This window comes from Nannobrachium achirus, assembly GCF_963921795.1.
Source record: "Nannobrachium achirus genome assembly, chromosome: 23".
In the NCBI taxonomy this organism is placed as follows: Eukaryota; Metazoa; Chordata; class Actinopteri; order Myctophiformes; family Myctophidae; genus Nannobrachium; species Nannobrachium achirus.
The window spans coordinates 24,486,166-24,510,057 of NC_137830.1; the positions used below are offsets into that span (position 1 = coordinate 24,486,166).

The 23,892-nt window shown below is 42.8% G+C and overlaps 1 protein-coding gene across 4 annotated transcripts in view; it reads left to right on the forward strand.

Annotated features, from left to right (window-relative positions):
* The window catches only part of dennd5b (DENN/MADD domain containing 5B), a 126,317-nt gene extending 102,425 nt beyond the window's left edge, over positions 1 to 23,892 (forward strand). For 2 of the 4 annotated variants that reach the window (XM_080754768.1, XM_080754770.1), the window contains 13 exons: positions 571 to 723; positions 1,520 to 1,601; positions 2,076 to 2,157; positions 2,678 to 2,806; positions 3,414 to 3,535; positions 9,804 to 9,949; positions 12,064 to 12,105; positions 12,981 to 13,099; positions 14,726 to 14,913; positions 16,013 to 16,095; positions 17,481 to 17,607; positions 18,228 to 18,402; positions 19,165 to 23,892. In XM_080754768.1, the coding sequence (XP_080610894.1) occupies positions 571 to 723; positions 1,520 to 1,601; positions 2,076 to 2,157; positions 2,678 to 2,806; positions 3,414 to 3,535; positions 9,804 to 9,949; positions 12,064 to 12,105; positions 12,981 to 13,099; positions 14,726 to 14,913; positions 16,013 to 16,095; positions 17,481 to 17,607; positions 18,228 to 18,402; positions 19,165 to 19,348 (1,632 nt within the window). In that variant the 3' untranslated portion in view covers positions 19,349 to 23,892. The remainder of the gene's footprint in view (positions 1 to 570; positions 724 to 1,519; positions 1,602 to 2,075; positions 2,158 to 2,677; positions 2,807 to 3,413; positions 3,536 to 9,803; positions 9,950 to 12,063; positions 12,106 to 12,980; positions 13,100 to 14,725; positions 14,914 to 16,012; positions 16,096 to 17,480; positions 17,608 to 18,227; positions 18,403 to 19,164) is intronic. The other 2 variants (XM_080754769.1, XM_080754771.1) reach the window with 1 other exon arrangement.

A 23,892-nucleotide genomic window follows, 5' to 3' on the forward strand; every position in this document is an offset into this window, starting at 1 on the left:
GTGGGACACACAAAGCCACTCATTGGAAGCGGCTTTCACCGCTTCAAAAACAGCATGTCATAATTCCTTTAAGCCACAGGTCATTCTAGGTGGTCAGATGGGTGGGCCATGGACCCTTATGACATTTTCAAGTGGGCCCTGATCCAGAAAAGGTGTAAACCACTGTACTGTACTATAATATACTTTAAAATCCAGAACCTAAAAATGGCTGCACACCATATTAAGTCATTAAAACCGAGAGAAAAAAAGGCGTAATTTGAGATTTTTGTGTTGGCTGTTCAAAAATAGCATATCTACAAGATCACGTGCCGCGCTGTGAGCTTCTGCATCTGCTATTATTGAACATGTTTTGAAAAATCTTGAAAGTGTGAGGACTACGAAGGTGTTTGTAGAATCGACCTCAGTTCTTAAAGGGCGGTCCATGATGTCCTCAAAAGTAAAGTAATCCAAACTTGTGTGTGTGTGTGTGTGTGTGTGTGTGTGTGTGTGTGTGTGTGTGTGTGTGTGTGTGTGTGTGTGCGTGTGCGTGTGCGTGTGCGTGCGTCTGTGCGTGTGTGTGTGTCCATCCAGACCAAGCGCATGCTGGTGGAGAAGATGGGTAGGGAGGCAGTGGAGCTGGGCCATGGGGAGGCCAACATCACGGGTCTGGAGGAGAACACGCTCATCGCCTCCCTCTGTGACCTGCTGGAGAGGATCTGGAGCCACGGCCTGCAGGTCAAACAGGTCAGCACACACACACACACACACACACACACACACACACACACACACACACACACACACACACTCTCAGAAAGAGAAGGAGAACTCTCTTAAAAAAGGATCTGTTTACATATTCTTAATCAGAGAATGTTTTCAGTCATCTAGCCTTTATCAGTGTGTGTGAAATGACTGCGTTTGTGCCCTTTGCTACCACCTAAATCCTCTACAGGTATACTGAACTGGACATGAGTTGCCTTGGTGAGCTCCTGTTCCCTCTACATCAGATATCTTTGTCAAAACTAGACGATCCACAACACAATGCGTCACATTCCGCCGCGTTGTGAGCTTTTAGGCTCAAATGATCACATGCTAATAGTGATGATTTACACCTGAGAAGATGTTTTGTGGTACAGAACCTACTGTAAACTAAAGAACGTCTTGATTGAGGTGATTCACAAAACAAGTAAATGGGTCCTTTTTTCTGAATGTGACCCTCTTTCTTTCCTCTTTAATGTCAGATAGGACAACGCACCAGGCGGTCAGAGCACATTGGAATACAAACAAACAAATCGATTACCTATTCTACACACTCACACAAACATGCATCTACGAAGCTAAAGTACATGCACAGCTAACCGCTAAAGAGGTCATTGCCTGATGAATGGTCACTGGGCAGCTGTAGCTGAGTGCGTGGGGAGAGGCTGTTTCCCCTGACGTGGGGACCAGTAAATAGTAAATACTCCCTGTATCTCTCTGGAATTGGAATTGGCAGTGAGTGTGTTGGAGGTGTTGTGACCTTTGACCTTTGATCCTGTAGGGGAAGTCTGCCCTGTGGTCCCACCTTCTGCACTACCAGGCCAGAGAGGAGAAGCTACAGCAGCAGCAAGCAGAGTCTCCAGGTAACACACGCACGCACGCACGCATTGGCGTATTTCCAAGTATCAGTACTTTTAATTTTGCTCCACTACATGTCGGAGTGAAATATTTAATTTTTTACTCCACTACATTTATTTGAAAACTTTAGTTACTAGTTACTTTGTAGATTTAGATTATTATTACAAAACATTCATTAACTACTTCAGCCCAATATACATTTCGGCCATTTAAAAATAGACAACGATAGAGCTTGTATATCTGCCAAGGATTTTTCTACATTTTATACTTTTGACATTGTACATAATGAGTACTTTCTACTTTTGTTACTTACCAATACTTTTGTACTTATAATCTTTTTTGAATTTTGAAAAACTAACATAGTATTTTCTACATTACAGTATTGATACTTTTACCTAAGTAAAATATGTGAGTACTTTTTCCATCACTGCCCATTGCACACACATGAACTCTCAGTGCTTTTCATTTCCTCCATGCAGTATCGAGCGGCCCGGAGAGAAGGAAGTCAGAACCAACAATAGGAATGCCATGTCTGCGTATTTCTGTTGTACAGGATATGAGGTACAGTAACTCAAACACACCATGAGTTTACCATGGGACTGACTTTATGACTGCAACACCCGTCATAATTCCACTCCCCCTCTATCTAATTATTGGAAAGCATTAAACACTTGATATTCACTGTGTTTTCATCTTTAAAAACCACTAGTGTCTGCTACCCCATGTCCTGTTATGTTGGCCCTGGTTATGGCCCTTTCTCTAGCAGCCATCTCTCACACGTACGCACGCACATACTCTCTGTATCATCTCTGTCTCATTTAGAAGGATGGAGCTCCTTGGTACCTAGTCTACAAGTTCACACCACGATGCGTTGTGAGCTTGTAGATTGGCTCTTCTCAACGAATGTTTGCCAGTTTTTTGGCCAAATGTTTGCTTATTTTCACCGGATGTTGACATGCCCAGTAACAGGGATGCTGTGTTTTTAAATTGTCTTCGTTTCTCCATCACACAAACTGTCTAGCATACTAAACTCTCTCTCTCTCTGTCTCTCTGTGTCTCTGTCTCTCTCTCTCACACACAGACATATCCAGAACATGTCAGAGATTAAAACGGAGGTGGGGAGGGCCAGAGCGTGGATCCGTCTGTCACTGGAGAAGAAGCTGCTTTCCCAGCACCTCAAAGAGCTGCTGTCTCGACAAGCCTTAACCAAGTGAGACACGCACGCACGCACGCACGCACACACGCATATGCGTACCAACACAAACACAACAGCCAACCCCCCACACAGTAAAATCCTCAGTGTTGATTTAACTCTCAGCGTGTAAATAAATCATAAACCAGGGCTCTTCAACGTTTTCAGGCCAAGGACCCCTTAGTTGAGAGAGAGATGAGGCAGGGACACCCACAACCTGTTCATAAGATTCCATATAGTTAAATTTCATTGTTTGACAGCACAATCAGTGTTGTGTTTTCAGATATTTAACTGTCAATACTTAATAAACTTGGCCTTTCACTCTGTACTTACTCTTTTTCCCCTCTACACCAAACCTCTTTGCCGAAAATAGCAGATCTTCAAGCTCACAACGCCTCGCATCGTGAGGCGTTGTGAGCTATTTTTCGCTCAAGTTCTCAGAATATGGACGCTAGGGTTCAAGTGGTTAATATAAAAAAAATATAGAAATGGTTGCTATCACACAAAGATTTGGAGGACCCCCTGTAGTAACTCTGAGGACTACCTAGGGGTCCCGGATCCCCTGTTGAAGACCCCTGTCATAAACGGATGTGAACCTTGGCGTGCTGTGTGTGTGATCCCGCAGGAAGCTGTACAAGCGCTACGCCTTCCTGCGCTGTGAGGAGGAGAAGGAGCAGTTCCTCTTCCACCTCCTCTCCCTCAACGCCGTGGACTACTTCTGCTTCACCAGTGTCTTCACCACCATCAGTGAGTCTTCTGCACCACCCAACTCCACTTACTGACTCACTGCGCTGTTAACCCTGGCATCCCAATATTCCTTCCTACTCTCATCTGTGGCAGTGACATAAAAATCCCCAAATTAATGAATAAAAAAAAAAGAAAAAGAAAAAAGAATTATGATAAGTTGATAACCTCCACTGTTTCCCAAACACTGGGTCGGGAACCATTTGTGGGTTGCGGACACATTTTTGTGGGTCCCTTAATTTTTTTCCCCCCCTACGTTTTGTTTTTAATTATTATTTCAAAACAATAATAATAATTCAAAAAAAAGAAAACGTTCCCCAAAAAGCTAACATTTTCATGCATTATTTTTTTCAATAATTTCATGAAGAAATCAAAGAAAAATCTAAGAAATTCCATGAATTAGAAAACAAATGTTTAAGAAGTAGTGAAAATAGCCGATCTTCGCTCCTCGTTGTGGGCTTGTAGATCTGCTGTTTTCACTAGTTTAGGTCCCGGGCAAACGTCTAATGTCTCTTTTGGGTCTTGAGCTAAAAGCTTTGTGAACCACTGGTCTACACAAACACAATTGGCCCGTGCTCGGGGGAGGGAAGGGTGGGGAGATTGATATTGGTCATTCATTGTACGTACTCCTACGGGCTGGGGCGGCACCTGTCAGTGGGGAGTGTTGGGCGGGAGGAGTAGGACGAAGGCCCTACAACATCCTCCTGGTGAGAGCTCCTCACTGGCAGCTTAGTCAATAGGATACGTCAGTAGTGACAACTACTGAGAAATGTGTGTGGGGAGGAATCAATTGGCATAACGACTAAATTGTGGAGAAAAAGGGGTACAACTCAAAAAAAAGAAAAGAAAAAAAAAAAAAATATATATATATATATATATAATAACCTTGGAGTGCTATACATTAACCTCCAATAACTGCAGCAGAATCCACAGCGAAAGCTCTGAAGACGGCTTCATACTGACGGGGAAAGGCCTCTTCCCCGCTCTTGTTTCTGCCTTAGCTGGTTTAATCTCAGCTGTAGGATGCATGTTTAATGCAGTATTAGGGATCAATGGCTGCCTCAGCTATTAGCATGAATAAACCATGAGGATACATGTACAGTTTAATCAAAGATTTAAAGCGTGATGCATTATGCATTGAGCTTCTATAATCGGTGGTTCTAAACCAGTGGTCCGGGGACCATCAGTGGTCCTTGAGGGGTTTCCAGGTTGTTCCCAACTAAATGATGGAGAGTTGGTAACCACGCTCTCAAAGAGTTTGATTATTGTTCAACATCTGGAAGTCTACACAATTAGAGAATGTAGAACAGTGGTTTTCAAAGTGGGTGACGGGGCACCCTGGGGTGCCGTGACGGCAGTCCAGGGCTGCCGCGAGATAATTTCATAATATTTGGAATCTATTTGGACACTTGAAAAAATATTCAGTATCATTTTAAACTTGAAGTACAAAGTTATTTTCAGTCAGTTCTAACCAAAATGGCTATTATCTCAACGTTTTCCTCGCAACATAATCACTAAAATATCGTCACTGTCGGGCAGAAACCTCGTGTAGATCTGCTGTTTTCACTAGTTTAGTTAATTTTATAGATGATAAATACAAAACGAACGGTTTTGGACATAGAAGGTTTCCACCCGACAACGACAATATGCTATAAATATAAGGTGCTGGGAGTGAAAATTATAATGTATGGGTGCCTCGGATTAAAACAAATATTCATGGGGTGCCCTGAGACAAAACAGTTTGGGAACCCCTGATGTAGAAGTAAGCAATTTACCCCGAGTGAGAGGACATTATGCTCTGATAATGTCCTGTGTTAGGGTGTTATCGGACGAGGCGAAGCCGAGTCCGATAACACCCTAACACAGGACATTATCAGAGCATAATGTCCGACCCCGAGTGGTAAATAGCTTTTCTACCACTTTTTCCCTTATACATGAAAGAAAACACATAGTTGTAACTTGCAAGGATCTTAAGTTACAATCATTATTGCCTATAAAACTTCCGCGAGACAGCAGATAGTTCCACCAACAACATCTTCTACTCACCAACAGATGGCGCCAACTCCATACTAATCCATGCGTCTAGCTTACAGCTAAGCTAACGTCAGTTAAAAGCACCGTTCCGGCCGTAAATAGAGGCTGTTCGCTTCCAGAAAGGCATAGGTTCAGAGAAAAGGGGCTTTAAAGTTGGCGGATTGCATTGGATCCAAATAAATCGGCGACGATAGTACGCACGTTAGTAAACATAGGACCGCTGCGACCTTCATTTGTTGGTTGGGGGAAAGGTGTTCCGACTACCTCCTGAAGTCCCCGGATGTACACTGAGGCGCATTGATCTCGGACGCGTGATATCTAAAGGTAACGGCATTAGTACGGCATACACGAAGGGAGCGCTCGTTTTATGGTTAGATGTCACAGTTATTGTCCACGACATTAAGTTATTGTCCACGACATTACAAGTGGCGCGAAGGCCAGCGGACCTTGGTCCAGAATCCAGTATTTGAACACGTGACTCGAAAAAGTGGTAGAAGAATTTATCGTTTGCTTGTCTCTATGGAATTGTGGTCAGAATCGTATCCATTCAAAGTTATGGGTCTGAGAGGCTAAATCTCATCAAATGATGGTCCGTGGCTCAAATAAATAATGAACCTTGATGTGAAAAAGGCTGAAAACCACTGTTCTATATTATAATACATGAGTCACTATTATGTTATCCTCTTCTTGTATAAAAATAGAGAGAGGGAGGGGGGCAAATTTAAACTTAATGTACAACATTGTTTTCTTACTCAACAGTAAACGGACCAATATATAGTATATAAGTGTGTACGGGGTATCTGCACATTTCTAAAGTGAAAATTAAAGATCTTTTGAGACATTTTTAATACTCTTACTATTGTAATTTAAAAAATGATAATAATAGTAAGACTAATGCATCGGTCAAAAGTAATCCGCAAGCTATAAAACAAATAGTTGAATAATACCGGTAGTCATATCTGTGTGGCTGGTTCAGAAAGGGATCTCCATGTATGGGCATAAAAGGGATTGTAAGTATGATGTCAGATGTGATAGACGTCATAGTATTTTCACATAACGAATAACTGAGTAAAGATGTTTGGGGTCTCACAGCATATCTCCATATACAGTACATGGATCTCCATATATGGGTACCAGGAGTCTCCATATATGGGTAACTGGTCCGATATACATCACTGGCCAGACGGCCAAGACATGGCGCGACATCAACCTTTAGGGCGAGGTCGCTTGTCGCCCTGAGGCGTCTTACTAGTGTACTGTATACTGGATTTTGGTTTAAACACTCCAACCCTAAATCTCACTGTCTAAGGCAAGCGCAACCTCTTTTTCTAACTTAACTAGTGTTAATACCCTAATAGTGCGGTATGCTATGTATTCCTGTAGGAATTTTTTGCCAAAATTGATTTTTTTGCTGTTTTGGCTTCTATAGGGACCAAATTATCAGAAAATGACGGGGGTCAAATTTTCAGACCCCTCCCTCATTTCCTGGGGGCGGGTCACTTCAGTTTTGGCCCTTTTCGGCCTTGTTTTCCCAATTTCCCATAGGATTTTTTTTGCCCAAATAGATTTTTTTTGCTGTTTTGGCTTCTATAGGGACCAAACTATCAGAAAATGATGGAGGTTACATTTTCAGACCCCTCCCTCATTTCCTGGAGGAGGGTCACTTCAGTTTTGGCCCTATTCAGCTATGTTTTCCCAATTTTCCAGAGGAGTTTTCTGCAAAAAAATGATTTGTTTGCTGTTTTGGCTTCTATAGGGACCAAACTATCAGAAAATAATGGGGGTCAAATTTTCAGACCCCTCCCTCATTTCCTGGGGGCGGGTCACTTCAGTTTTGGCCCTATTCGGCTATGTTTTCCCAATCTCCCATAGGATTGTTTTGCTAAAATATATTTTATCTTTTGTTGTTTTGGCTTCTATAGGGACCAAGCGATCAGAAAATGACGGGGTAGACATTTTCAGACCCCTCCCTCATTTCCTGGGGGGGGGGGGGGTCACTTCAGTTTTGGCCCTATTCATCTATGTATTCCCATAGGAGTATTTTGCTAAAAATTGATTTCTTTGCCGTTTTGGCTTCTATAGGGACCAAACTATCACAAAATGACAGGGTTCCAATTTTCAGACCCCTCCCTCATATCCTGGGGGGAGTACTTTACAGTACTTTATACACAACTTCACAGTATATTCTGAGGATATTCAATAGTTTAGGTAGGAACAGTTCAAGTGAGGAGGATGGGGTAGCATTTATACTTCTGACCTGTTATTATTCTAGTCAAATACAGGATCTATTTATGATCACTGTTATCTATGTCCTCCCTTAAGGCTTATTCCCACTGGACAGATTAAAGAAAATATCTGTCACAGATATTTTTTTATATGTGTCTTACCATCCACTTGAATGGAGAAAGATATTTCTTTATCTGTTAATCTGGCCCAGTGAGAATGGGCCTTTATACTGTTGGCAAAGTCTCCAGTCCAGTGCCATAGCACTTGCAGAGACTGACTGTCCCTTGCAACCTGCTTTGCACCCACATGTGATGAGCTCAAGTATTGCCTTTGGAGCAGGGAGGGCAAGACACCTGACTGGAACATACCCTCCACTCTCTGAATTCCACCAAATCTCTTCAATTGGTGGAAGCTCAGGGCTCAGGGCAATTGGAGATTGGTGTCAGCAGCCTCTTCAATGTGTGCACCTCCTCAAAATCATGTCCCTTGATGAAGGTATCATATGACAACAAGCTTGAAAGAACTGTCCCTTGAGAAATACTCAAGCAGTCCCTGGCCTAACACATGTCAACTTCTCCTTGGTTGATCACACAGTCAGGAGTTCCTTGATGGACATAGTGAGCTTCATCTCTGGATGAAGACTTTGTGTTTTTCGACTGATCCATATACCTAATATTACCTATCAAAGACAACTTGACCCTCAACATAGCCAGCCATCATCGTTATGATGCGTTTGTTGAATGCATACTGAAGATCTGACAGCTTTTTGTCTTTCTCATGTTCTGAAGCAAACCCATGGCATCAACAATAAGAACTTTGATAGAATAATTGTCCTCCGTCAGATCATGCTATGGGACACATGGAAGATCTTCCTACAGGGGCTCTGCCCTGGCATCTTCAATTGCATGCAAAATGTGAACCCCCTCATTTTCTGACAGTTTGGTCCCTAAAGAAGCCAAAACAGAAAAGAAGAAAAAATAAATCTATGGGAATATAGAGCCGAATAGGGCCAAAACTGAAACCCCCCCTCCCCGCCTCAGGAAATGGGGGAGGGGTATGAAAATTTGAACCCTGTCATTTTCTGATAGTTTGGTCCCCATAGAAGCCTAAACAGCAAACAAAACAATTTTAGCAAAAAAAAATCCTATGGGGAATTGGAATGCATAGCTCAATAGGGCCAAAACTGTGACCCACCACCAGGAAATGAGGGCGGGGTCTGAACATTTCAACCCTGTTATTTTCTGATAGTTTGTTCCCTATGGAAGCCAAAACAGCAAACAAAACAATTTTTGCAAAAAAATCCTATGGGAAATTGGGAATGCATAGCTGAATAGGGCCAAAACTGAAGTGACCCGGCCCCAGGAAATGAGGGAGGGGTCTGAAAATGTGACCCCCGTAATTTTCTGATAGTTTGGTCCCTATAGAAGCCAAAACAGCAAACAAATCAATTTTAGCAAAAAATACAATGGGAAATTGGGAATACATAGCCGAATAGGGCCAAAACTGAAGTGACCCGCCCCCAGGAAATGAGGGAGGGGTCTGAAAATGTGACCCCCGTAATTTTCTGATAGTTTGGTCCCTATAGAAGCCAAAACAGCAAACAAATCAATTTTAGCTAAAAATACTATGGGAAATTGGGAATACATAGCCGAATACGGCCAAAACTGAAGTGACCCGCCCCCAGGAAATGAGGGAGGGGTCGGAAAATTTGACCCCCGTCATTTTCTGATAGTTTGGACCCTATAGAAGCCAAAACAGCAAACAAATCAATTTTAGCTAAAAATACTATGGTAAATTGGGAATACATAGCCGAATAGGGCCAAAACTGAAGTGACCTGTCCCCAGGAAATGAGGGAGGGGTCGGAAAATTTGACCCCCGTCATTTTCTGATAGTTTGGACCCTATAGAACCAAAATCTGCAGAAAAATCAATTTTGGCACAAAAATCCTACAGGAGCTGTATTTTGGACATAGCATACCACACTATAACGTTGTTGTGTTTGTCCCTGCAGTGATCCCGTACCGCGCGGTCATCATTCCCATCAAGAAGCTGAGTAACACCATGACCACGTCCAACCCGTGGGTGTGTGTGTCCGGCGAGCTGGGAGACTCTGGGGTCATGCAGATCCCCAAGAACGTCCTGGAGATGGCCTTCGACGTGAGTGTGACCTCTCTCCACCTTTGACCCAAAGCCTGATTTATACTTATTTGCGTGTAGGGATGGGACGACATGGACATTTCATGTCACGATCTTTGTGACCAAAGAAATTGCGATTTACGATATTATAGCAATAATCAAAATATCCCCAACATCCATTGTCCTGGGGCGGAACATTTGCCAAAAAATAGCGACGCGTTGTGAGCTTGTAGCTCAGCTATTTTTTTGGCAAAGAGATTTGGTAGAGAGTGAAAAAAAGACTGTATCAAGTATCTGTATCAGGTACCAGATATGCAGCTCGGCAAATAAAAGTGAATTGATCCCAGTGCATGACAGAGGATAATTTCACGATAAATTAAATCTCCACGATACAATTACAATTATTGTGAGTGTTTTTTTATCAAGATAAACAATTATAACGATTATCGTCCCATCCCTATTTGCGTGCCAACGTCACTGAAAGTAGCCGATCTTCCTGGCTCGCAACACGTCAAATTGCGACGCGCTGTGAGCTTGTAGATCGGCTATTTTTGTGCTCGCTGCTGGCGCGCTACATAAGTAGGAATCAGGGTTAACACATCCCTTGGCCTTTAGCAGGCAGGGGCACTGCACCAAACGTTTCTCTGGGCTGTTGTTAAATGTTGGTTGCCAACAGGAGTGAGGTGTGTGGTTTGTGTGTGGGGAAAGAGTTTGTCGGGATCTTTACTTCACTTCCTCATCTCTGTTCATCTCTTCTCTCTGTTGTTTCATTCACTCCGTCCATTGCAGCGCAGTAAACGGTTAACTACAGCGTGGCGCCGTCAGGAAACATCATAACGATTGATTAGGGCAGTTCGACATGCATGAGCATCACTTATTTGTATTTTATTTGTAGATTTGAGAGGGACAATGTATACTAATGAAGAAAAACAGCACAATACAGTGTGGTTAAGATAGCAGTGTAAAATATACAAGGAGTTAGCAAGAATGCACATTTTCATCCCCAGTCCCTGACACACAATGAAACAAACACCACCTCACCACCACAGAACGTAACAAAAATACAAGGTAAAAAAGACACAATTATCACTTATTCACAGCGTTAAGTCACTTTTATTTTTGTATTGACAAGCCAGTGAACTATTGCGTGAAAAGTTAACAGTGGGTGTGTGAAACACCAATGTAGGTCAAATGTGAGTTGAATGCAGTTTAGCGAAGACAACAGCTGCTATAAAGCTCTACCTCCTTCCTGAACTCGCATTACTTTCTTTTTAACGCTTAATTTCTAGCCTGTCGTACAATGGTGCCACGCTCCAAAAATAGCAGACCTACAAACTCTGTGGGTCTGCTGTTTTCTGTTTTCTGCGTGTGACACTGTCGTAGGGCGAAGCATACATGAAGGTTACATGCATGGCTGTTCTGGTGTTCTGTGTGCAGTCACTCTCACACGGTCTGGTGTACGGGCTCATCAAAACGCACGTGTGTGTTTTTGTGTGTGTGCCGCAATAATGGTGCCAGGGCCTTTCAATGCGGCTGATAATGTCCGGGAGTCCTCTACTTGTGGTCTCATGATATGATGACATATTATGTATGTTTTTGGCACGCGTGTTGCTTTTAATGTCTCATCAACTCTGCCGCAAGACCACGTTTTATGCTGTCTACCCATCATGCACCCAGTTTTAATTTGATTTAGTTTACTTTATTCATAGTCTTTTGAATAAAATGTAATTTAGTTAGTAATATTTTAGTTTTAGTCTACTAAATATCGTACAATTTTAGTCTACTCAAGCGAGAGAACAAAAAATATGTATGCCATCGTAATGGCTGATTTTACAAGCCGAAAATAGACGATCTGAGCCGTTGTGCAGCCGCTGTGAGCTTGTAGATCGGCTATTTTCAGGGCGCAACACCAGAGCACAACCAAACATGTCTCTGTTTGTACTCCACTAGTCTCTCCCTAACATTTTAGTCTAGATTTTATTTGTTGATGAAATTGTCCTAGTTTTAGTCATCATAGCTGAGTTTTTATCGTCGGTGAAAAAAGGTAGTCGACCAGCATTTTTCGTCATAGTTTTAGTCTGCAAAATTAACACTGCATGCACCATGTCCTAACAATATGTCTCCATCTCCCTCAGTCTGCTTTCAGGCCTCACACGCACATCGCCGCCGTGTTCAAGGTTAGAGTCCTCCCTCCATCCCTCTCTCTCTCTCTCTCTCTCTCATCCTCACCATATCTCAAACAGATCCCACCCCCATCTGTTCTAAATCTCCCTCTCTCTCTCTCTCTCTCTCTCTCTCTGGCCCTGGAACTGGGCTGGTTCTGGTGGGACACTGTCCAGTGTTGTTGTAGACCAATGTCTTACATTATTAGGTTCTGCTGTACCACTGCAGGTTGTTCTAGTCAGGGGCTGGACAACCAAAGACAAAGATCTAAAGGGTGATCTTGATGGGCTTGTGCCCAAATATGTTGCCCACCCGGAATGGATTTTTATTTTGTTTTACATTTTTAATTTAACTTTTTTACAGAAGATTTGAATTTATTTATCTACTGTATGTGGTGTCATATTGTCATCATTCTTTGCCAGGTTTAAAAGGTTAATTCCTTCATAAGCCATTATGTATATATGGCTTTGCATATGATATGATGATGATGAACATATATATGCAGCGATATTCATTGAGTTGATCATTGAATCGATTACACTTAAGTGTATTTTGATGGTGGCATTTCTTTTGGTCATTAGGAATGCTATTGTGTGTGTGTGTGTGTGTGTGTGTGTGTGTGTGTGTGTGTGTGTGTGTGTGTGTGTGTGTGTGTGTGTGTGTGTGTGTGTGTGTGTGTGTGTGTGTGTGTGTGTGTGTGTGTGTGTGTGTGTTTAGTGCCATATTATTGATTTATCCATCTGTAACCTGTGAGGGTCCATTTGGTTACATTTGTACACTATCAGAGTTAAATTGACTCTTAGGGAAGCACTCGGCACTATTTTCAGGGGGTGGGTTAGAATCACCTTGAGTCTCATTCTGTTGTTGCTCCATCTGTGTGTTTGTGCAGTGTCAGAACCTGGGGAAGCTGACCACAGTCCAGCTGGGTCATGACAACTCTGGTCTCCTGGCTAAATGGCTGGTGGACTGTGTCATGGTGCGCAACGAGATCTCAGGACACACCTACAGGTGAGCCCGTTCAGTCCCCCTCTGTTTGTTTCTTTGGTGTCTTTTTTTAAGCGGTGCTAACAAACAAACTTTGTGTGTTTGTATAATTAATTATGTGAAAGAACATATGCAGGCCACTTCCAAACGCACGCACACACACCGCACGCACACACACACACACACACACACACACACACACACACACACACACACACACACACACACACAAGAAAGCAAACATGCACGCAGGACGCACACTGGCAGCAGCCTGCTGTTTTTGTGGTTTGCTTCAAGTGGTGCTGGTGAGAAGCCTATTGAAATGAATGAACAGGGATTTAACATTGTTCCTCTGGTTCAATGGTTCTTCAAGTGGGGTCCAGTGACGCCTCAGGGTTCCAAATGTTGAGGGGGTTCCAAATGTACCCTTACAGGTCTGTAACTCTGAGGGTGTACAAACATGTCCATTTGAACACTCTCAGAGTTATGGGTGTCCTTGAAATCAAAAGGTTTGAGAACCACTAGTTCATAATGTAGCTCAATGAAATAAACTCAACAAAGGCACCGCTTTCTTCACACTGGGGTGAATACTTTTTTACATTTGAATTCAACGTTTTATGAGAGAGTAGAGCCCACTGACGTCAATCCCCAGCGAGGGCGATACCACACAGATGGAACCCAGATCTTAAAGGCTTTCTTTTAATGTTCTCTGCTGGAGCTTTTTACAGACCCTCTGCCATAGGGAGCTTTTACGAAGATGTGTTAGACAGCATTTTCAATTAAATCTGAGAAGATGACCAAGATTGCCTTTGGCAGTGTAGTGTGGAAACAGTTATTTAAAAAAGAATTAAATGTTGAAAATATATGTTGGTCAAATTTTGTCTGAATAGCCTATGCTGCCACACTCACAAAGTGCCATGTTTTTGTCCATTTCCTTTATATATGTTTTGGTTTCAAGAGAGTGGTGCTGTATGCAGGGGCAGTGATTGCCTTTCCAGCAATCAACCCATTTTTTGATTCTGAGTAAGGCCTAAGGTCCGAAAACATCAATCAAATAAATCACTGCATATGGTGCCAGAATGTGTGACTTTTTCTCCTCCTTTTCAAGATTGTTCCCGAAGCTCAAAAACCTCACCCAGGGGCGTCACAATGGGGTGAAAAGTGGGACTGAGTTACTAGGGCCCAAGGTGGAGGGAGGGGCCTTAATTATTTTGTACTAATAGCAGATCTACAAGCTCACAGCGCGGCACCGATTGCTGCGCTGTGAGCTTGTTTGTAACTCAAATTTTGCTTCTGGGGGGTCCCTGGAACTAAATATTTTTAGATGGGGGTCCGTGGCCAAATAAATATCATTTTGGGGGTCCTTCACATGAAAAAGTTTGACTTTTCACGATTTTTCCAAAAATAGCAGATCTACAAGCTCGAATATACAAGCTTGTATATCTGCTATTTTTCAATAGTTAACGCACAAAATAATGCGTTCTCAGTCTAAATGGGTTAAACCCCCTCCCCCTATGAAGAACATTCTTGGGGGGGGGCCCGCAGTGAATCCTTGTACCCAGGGCCCAGAATTTGTTGCGACACCCCTGACCTCACCAAACCCTTGGTGTGTCTTACCGTTCCTAACTCCCATTGGCCTGTCCCCTGCAGGTTCCCGTGCGGGCGGTGGCTGGGTAAAGGGGTGGACGACGGCAGCCTGGAGCGAGTTCTGATTGGTGAGCTGGTGGTGCCCAGCACCGAGGAGGATTCCGGGAGGGGCTGCCGCACGCCGGAGCTCCAGCGTTCGCCGTCCCAGACCCGACGCGCCAGCATCACGTCGATGTCCGGCCGCGGATACAGTCAGTGTTCTCTATAAACAATACACAGTAAAAAAACGGTTCAGATTAAAGGACAACTTTGTTTTCTTACAAGAAGGGTTCATATTTTAGATTGTAATTAGAGAAAAGAAAAGATGAGTGTTAAAATGTTGTCATTTACTGCTTTCTGTTGTTTTAGAGATTTTTGTATTTTGATTTCATGCGGGCATGCGTGCAAGTGACTAAATCTGTCTTTTTAGACACAATAAGCGGTCAATTTCTTTGTTACTATTTACAACAGCCCCCATAAGTCACATCTGCCCATGAAAGATATTTAGTTAGTTGCATGCATTCCCCAACCTGGGGGCATGCATGCAAATCAAAATTGTTAAAATCACTAAAACGATAGAAGTAAATGAAAACATTTTAACACTCATCTTTTCTTTTCTTTTCTCGAAAGACTATCTAAAATATGAACCCTTGTTGTAAAAAAACAAAGTTGTCCTTTAATTCTTTAACTTTTGAAAAATAGCAAACTTTTAGAATTGGGTAAGAATTTGGTCAAAATTCAAGTGTTCACGATTTTTCCAAAATAGCAGGTCTTCAAGCTCGCAGTGCGGCACTCAGTGCACTTGGTGCCGTGCTGTGAGCTTGTAGATCTGCAATTTTTTAATAGTTAAAGCATAAAATAATAATATGCAATAATGTGTACTCGGTCTACAGTAAATGGGTTAAAGCAGCACTATGTAACTGTCCTCTTCTACCCCGATTTGAACCCGGTTTCCTGCTCAAGTGCTGAAATGTTTACCATTGAGCCCTGCTTGCTCAGGGATGAACTGAAGCTTGACCATCAGGTCAGCATTCATGTCAGATCCTGTGTCTAGGCCGAGATAGGACCTTGGACTAGATCTAAATGTTTCAATAGAAGCGCAGGGAGACAAACAAAAGTTACCTAGTCAGGCTTTAAAATCCAAAATCGTCATCATGCCTACTTATTAACAGTTTTAGCTTTTTATGCTAAAATGAGTAGTCTCTCTCATTTTCCCCGCGTAGAAATGTAGTGCACTGTGGAGTCGTGAATGTACAAAAACAACATCTGAAATGAATCCGTGTGTTCACGTGGTGGTTTTCCTGATTTCAGAGCCCACCTCAGCCCAGATCCAGGAAGCCATTGGGGAGGCAGTGAACAACATCATCAAACACTTCCACAAACCTGAGAAAGAGGTGTGTGTGTGTGTGTGTGCATGCATGCGTGTGTGTGTGTGTGTGTGTGTGTGTGTGTGTGTGTGTGTGTGTGTGTGTGTGCGTTCGTGCGTGCGTTCATGCGTGTTGAAGCAAGTGTTTGGGTTAGTGGGCTGGGGGTACGAATTGTATTCATGTCTTGTTAAACACATTTGTACAACCAGAGTCAGTGACTGGCTGTAGGAGAGAATCTGGTAGAATTATGAAGAGACAGGATATAGACGGGTTTCTTGTTTACAAACATTGAGACTAAATGCACAGCTGACTGTATCATGTAATCAATTCCGTCCAATCCCCAAACCTGTTGTTTTTGGGGAGCGCTGGTTTCATTGGCTAATTTTGGTACGGACCCTGCGCAGTGCGCACGCATCTAGTTTTATCAGTGTAACGTGGACCAGAAACCCGTCTATTAGACGCCGCTTTAATCATTATCGCCCGCTATGAGTAAACTCTGACGCTTAAGATTGAATCTCACTCTCTGTCTCAACATCTCTTCTGTCTGCCCCTCTCTCCCCGGTGGCTGTGTGTGGCCATTATCTGTTTCTGTCTTATAACTGCACGCTCCTGGGTAACGCCATTATGTATTGACCGCCCAGGCCAGCCTCCATCCAGCATGGTTTAAATGCCTAACTGTCAGGGAGAAAGTGAACGTAGAAAGAGACAGATGTGAAAGGAGAGGAAGAGAGAGGAAGAGAGACAAACAGAGAGCGCTACGGAGCCCAGGAGGAGTCCATTAACCGCACAGACACAATGGAGTTGATCCAGTCTCCAAATCTAATGCACTTTGCTCTGGAGGGGGAGATGTCTCTTTGTTGCCATGATGAACACTTCACTCAGTGAACTGACCTCTGGAATGTTGTGTAACTCTGTTAGAACGCAGGGGACCATCTAATCTGTCCTAAATCGGTGTACGGTTTTCGTTAACGCCAATACTTGACAACTCGGCAGCCTTCAAAGATTTGGTGTTTCAACCAGGTGTCCTTGAGGGGGTTTCAAGTGGTCCCCAGCTAAACGATGGAGAGTTGGTAACCAAATGGACCCTTATAGATCTTTAACTCTTGAGAGTGTAAAATGAAACCAAATGGACCCTTATTTGGTTTAATTTTACTCTCAAGAATTAAATTATTAACACACATCTCTCCTATGGTACGACATCAATACAGCATGAAGTTGTGGACAAAATCTTCATCCAACGACAACTAAATTTACAAAGTTTTGGGTCTGAGAGGCTAAATCTCATCAAATGGTGGTCCGTGGCTCAAATGCCCGTATAAATAACGGACCACCTTGGTATGAAAAAGGTTGAAAATCTTTTCTTTAGAGGTTTGGTGTTTCAACCATGGTAATAATCTCCTTTCTGGTAACAGAGGGGGAGTCTGACCATCCTGCTGTGTGGAGAGAGCGGCCTGGTCGGAGCTCTGGAGCAGTTCTTCCACCACGGCTTCAAGTCCGCCCGGCTCTTCCAGAAGACCGTCTTTGTCTGGGACTTTGTGGGTGAGTTATGTGTGGAGCTACATTTCCCTCTGCTGGCCTAAATTGGGAACAGCACATTTGTAGTCTTTAAAATGATTTGCTCAACTAGAGATTACAATCACCTAGATTTCTGTTGTTAAACCTATTAGTTAGAAAAGAGATAAACAAAGGAAAGGGAAAAAACAATCCAATCTAAACGCTTTTTGTGGCAGACCTTGTGGTGGTGACGTGTTTGGTTTCAAAATATACTTAAAGTACCAAAAGTAAAAGTACTCATGTAGAATGTGCCATTTCACAAGTTCAATATTTATACAATTAGTAAATCTACAAGCTTGTAGATCAGCTATTTTCAAATAGGGAAACAGTGTTCTATATTGTCAGAATCAGCTGGGTTTGCGTTTGTTTACGGGCTAAAAGAGCCCGCATGAGAGCGCTTTTGCCGTACAATGCCATCAATGAGGAGCATATTTTGAATAATCTATTTCGAGTCAATGGGGACATTTTAGATTTCTTGCCCAACTTTGGAGTTACATCATGTCAAGGTAAATAGACAACCGAAACCTCTACCAAAGTGGTCCTGCCCTTTCCACCACTGGTAAAAACCTGTCAACCTGTGTCCTCCCCCCTCTCTCTGTCTACAGAGAAGGCCGTTGCCTACATGGAGACAGCAGACCAGATGGGAGACCTTCAGGAGACCTCGGAGCCCCTGGGGATGACCTGCCAATCACTCTGCCGCTATGTCAACGCCATTAACTCCACCCCCAGGAGCATTGGCAAGGACGGAAAGTTCCAGCTGTTGGTTTGCCTGGGCGCGAGGTAGGCTCAATAGCAGTAGATAGACAGTGTATTATACGTTTGAGCAGGGGTTTTCAGGCCAAGGCAAGGGCCCCTTAGTTGAGAGAGAGATGAAGCAGGGACCCCCCCACAACCTTTTCATAGATTCCATATACTGTAGTTTCAATGTTTGACAGCACAATCATCAGTGTATTTTGGATTCATGTCAATTTGTGTTTTCATATATTTAACCACTTGAGCCGTCATCACCTAATAAACTTTCACCTTTCACTCTGTACTTAGTGTGCTCTTTTTTTCACCTCTTTGCCGAAAATAGCCGATCTACAAGCTCACTGCGCGAGGTGTTGTGAGTTTGTAGATCTGTACTTTTTTGTCTATAGTTCTCAGAATTTGGAGTATGGACACTGGGGCTCAATTTGTTAATATATCACAGGATTTCTAAAGTGACAATTTAAGGACGTTTTAATACCTCTAAAATGACAAATTAAACATTGGCCAAATTGTAAAATTTTAGAGCCTGGCGTTGCGAGGCGTTGTGAGCATGTAGATTGGCTATGTAGATCGGCATGTAGATCAGCTATTTTCACAATAGAACCGTGTTATACAAAATGTAATGTCTCAACTCTTGTGGTGCTTGTAGGGTGGGGGGGGGGGTCCCCAATTAAAATATGATTATTTTGGGGGTTGCGGCCTGAAAAGGTTGATAACCACTACAGTAGTACAGTATGACTGATTATTTTCTATCCACCTCTTTTTCTTTCTTTTTTTCTTTTTTTTTTGCAGGGACCGTCTGCTTCCTCAGTGGCTCCCCCTATTGGTGGAGTGCCCGGTGATCCAGAGGATGTACGAGGAGTCGGCTCTGCTGCGAGACCGCACCACCGTCAACGCCCTCATCAGCGTCCTGGAGACGCTCCACGACTTCCCCGTCACACTGGATTCCTCGCTGGTCAAAGGCGTAGACCTCTAACCTCTGCTGGACTACCAGCCCAGGACTACATTCCACCCCACCCACCCATCAGCACACTGGCTCCCAGGATCTTAGACGCGTCGTGGGGGAATGAAAGACGAGAGGCTGTTCTTCTTTCTGTTAAATACTTGTCAACCTGGTGTTCACAATTTTCTTAATAATTTTTAAGACTTTTCAACATTCTCAAAAAATAATGAAGATGGGTCATGGGGGCTGTCTGTCGTACGACAAAGTACAGAAATGGAGCACCTTGATGACCAAAGCTCTCGACACAAGAGGCTCGCCCTGCACGAGTTTGGATGCAGTATTATTAAAAAAGACCCGTTTTAACTTTTACCAAGGGCGTTTTATACAAAAAACAATGAAAGAAATGTCAGTGGTTCTTAAAGCCGCCAGGGTTCCTTGGGGCGGTACTGTAACTGGACCCTTACGGGTCTGTAACTCTTGAGAGTGTACAACATGTTTTACACTCTCAGAGTTACGGGGGGTCCTTGAAATTAAATGTGGTTTCAGAACCACTATGTGATGCGGGTGTGTAGCCTAGCCTCTTTTGGGTACGGTACAGTAGGGACACTCTTTCTCGCGTCGCCTGCGTTCTATCTACGACTGCTGGCTCTAATGATGCCGTCTCCCGGTTTAGCGATCGTATTTAGCAAGCATGCCCATGGGCCATAGAAACCAGAATCTACCACAGTATAAGACTTGTTTTGACCCTGCTGATTCTCTGTAGTCGCCACACTGGAAGGACTTAAGATGTGGACTTCGCCGAATGCATAGCGAAGGACAATGGCCCACAAGGTAGATTCTGCAAGAAGCTGAGCCATGTACGGTGCGGTGTGGCGATGAACTAACGGCTCTGTTTTCCCCCTGCCATGTTTGGCTCGCATTGGACCCTTCCCTCCCCTCTGAATTACGATTGGCTTGCCGATGTTGATGGGACAGGCACGGGGACGAGATGCGGTCTGAGGGCGGGAGCTTAGCTGAAGCTGCATGGACCATTCCTACCAAAATGTCAGGCGTAGACCTGGCTGTTGAAAACTGTATGCGTGTGTGTGTGTGTGTGTGGGTGGGGTGGGGGGGGGAACAAAGGTAATTTCACGGATGGGTGTATAGGTATGTGAGCATTTATGCTTCTACTTTTATTTTTATATGTTCCAACTTTTTAGTATTTGGAATGATCCACAGGTTTCTGAAGAAGGACAATAGCACAAAATAGTACATTACTGGAGTGTGTGTGTGTGTGTGTGTGTGTGTGTGTGTGTGTGTGTGCGTGCGCGTGCACGCATTCACGTGTGTATGTTTGTGTGTTTACTTGAACCTGTGTATGCCTCATACATTCAGCACTGGTACAACTGCATGGCTGTTCAACAATAAGAGATTCTGGACCACTTTGCCAATGCTATCTTGGGTCTAATAGCAACTATTAAATGTTTTTCATGTATTATTTTTTTTCACTGGATTTAAACGAATAACTGTTAAAGCTGCAAAGTACATTGTCATCTAACACCCTGACAATAGTAACTTGAGAGTGATTCGGTCCCCCTCAAACTCTAATCCTTCTTTGTCAAAGCGAATTGAATCTTGGTGAAAAAAAAAAGGTGTGTGTTTTGGCTTTGGTTTGAAATATAATCCTTTACTCTAGGAGATTTTTTGCCATGTTTGCCATTTTCCAGTTAATGAATCCCTGATGCAATCCCCTGTAAATATTTGGATTAGTACTGCATGTCCATGAAAGATGACCAGATTTAGACCGAAATGTATTTATTGTCACGTTCTCCTGAGGTGAAAGACAAAAAAATGAGGGAAAAGGAGCAACCAGACTCATCTGTATTCTGTATTTCGTTGCTGTCGGGCAGAAACCTCTTCGTATTTTAACCTTTTTAATTTTTGTAAACTAATGCCCTACTTGATCATACTACAGTGTAGGGCTCTCCCCGACTAAAGATCTGTATAGTCGAATCTGATTGGCCGAATATTGCCTATAGTCGACTTGCTGTCGACTTTATTTTTTTATTTTTTGGGGGCTAGTGAAAGTTACAATTATGGTTTGTGCTATGAAATGTGAGCTTACCATAATCACAGTAATCCTTAATCATATTCCATCATTTTGGAGAGAAATGAGACTCCAGTCCAGTTTAGAGCACTGCAGAGTGGAGGTCTGCGCTACTGTGACCAGGTGTTGCTCGTTGACATATCATTAATGCATCAGAGAAGGCTATTATATGTCTGCACTGTCAAATAGGTCAACATCTATTAAGATAGAATCAAAGCCAAGTGGTTGGCCTTCACTAGTGTGATTTAGCTAGCCTAGGTTCTAAACAAGAAAGCATGTTTACTGTTGCAGCACTTTTACACGAAAAGTGTGTATTAGGGTAATAGAATAGAAATCATGATATATATCCTATCTTTTCCTATTTTTTTCCCTAACAAATTAGGCCAATCTCAGTTGAATCATGCAAAAAAAAGAAAACAAGACTGAGAGATTGGTAGTCATCTAAGACCCCTTTCGATCGATTAGTCGACTATTCGACTAATTGAGGTCAGCCCTACTACAGTGTCACACAAACGTCTCAAAAGTAGCAGATCCACAATCTCGAAACACGGTGTGAAGCAACGCATTTTGAGCTTGTAGATCTGCTACTTTTGCTATTTTGAACTTTGAATCCTGAAAACTAGACGTTTTGGACATATGAGGTTTCCACCCGACAGGCGATTTCCTTCTTTCCCTCCGTTTTAACCATTTGAACCCTACCATTCATATTCTGGAGAGCCCAAAAATGTGCAGCTCTACAAGCGTTGTGGCACGTTATAAGCTTGTAGATAGGCCATTTTCGGCAAAGAGATTTGATGTTGATTGGAGGGGGGAAAAGCACACCAAGAACAGAGCAACTCGGATCCGTTTTTTACCAAGTATAGAACGTCTATAGTAGTTAATCTGCAGTATTGAAGAGGTTCTTTCCCCCTAGTATTTAGATCTGTGACAGATACAGCCCACCAGCGCTGTCGGGCAGAAGCCTTGTATCTTCAAGTTTCAAATCTGTATGTTTTTTTTTTCTTTTCTCGTAGCCTAAAGTAAAGCCCTGCTTCACCATACAAGACTGCCACGCACAACTTGTGAAAATAGCAGATCTACAAGCACACAATGCCTCGCGCCGCGAGGCGTGTGCTTGTAGATCGGTAGTTTTCACTAGTTTAAATCATTTTTAAAATGGTAAATACAAAACAAACGGTTTTGGACATACAAGGTGTCTACCCGACAACGATGATGAGTTTATGTATTTAATGTTTTCATTTTGATCTGTGGTAAGCCGAGAGCCTTAAATGTGGTTGTCTGTGCCGGTATATCGCTGGCATTCCGGGTTTACAAAAAAGAAACCTGTAGAATAAACAGGGAAATATGTCTTCTACCTGATGACCGCTCTGTCTCCCCTTTACATCATCACATTGTACCACTTTGGTCCTGCTGCTATGCTCTTGAAGACTTGAGCTTAATTTATACTTAAAAGGAGCTCTTCACCCATTTTCAGCCTGCCTTTATTTAATGGGTCCTCACTAATGCTCATTATAAGATGCCACGGTTTCGGGTCTTTGACTCTATTTGGTCTGGGTATCAAAAGAAGGGCTGTGGGCAGTTTAGAAACCTGCCTACCAGTTGCAGTACATCATCAGTAAGCAGGTTTTTAGTATAATTATTTTTGTTGTATTAATGCAAGAGCATTAGCATAAGACATTGCTCTTGCAAAAATAATGTCACTTGCAGGCACTAGGCATGTTTCTAAACTGTCCACAGCCCTCTTCTGAAAAAGAGCAAGTAGACAGAAATTGTGCCATCTTATAACATTGGTGTTATAAAGCATTATGACCATTAGTGAGGACCAATTATATGAAGATAGGTTGAAAAATGGGTCAAGTGGTCCTTAAAACATACACGGTAATATCCTCGGTGTTGATTTAACTCTGAGAGTGTACAAATGGATCGCACACTCGAGTTTTCTGTGAGGGATGCGGACGTTCGACTTAAGTCTGAATTCGGCTTAATTGTTTTAGAATTGTGTCTAGAACTCATGAATACTTGTCTGGGGGTTGAAGTATGAAGGAGTGGTGAGCTGTGTTGGTTCTGCCAAACTGCTACCTGCATGCTTTCTTACTCCCCTTTTCTGCTGTATAGTCTCTTTAAATATAGCGCTACTGAAGTTCCACCATATCAACTGGACGAGTCCACTATTTACAGTGGCTTGCATCTCGATAGACGAGACAAGTCCTCCTCATCACACTTCCATCTTTGAGGACATATTGTGGAAATCAAAGCGTCTCTGGGCCCCTTGTTTTACACTGTGCTCAACTGGTTCCTTGTTACATATTTTTTTCTGTGTGACAAATTTAAAAAGTGGAAGCAGAAGATCTGTCCCAACTATCTGGGGAAAAGTAACAGCTTTTCCATATAAAGTCCTATATGAGACATAAGCTACCAAACTATTTGACATGTGTCTGACTCTGTAGACTTGTCTATTGTTCTGTTCTGATATTTATTATGCATATTTCAT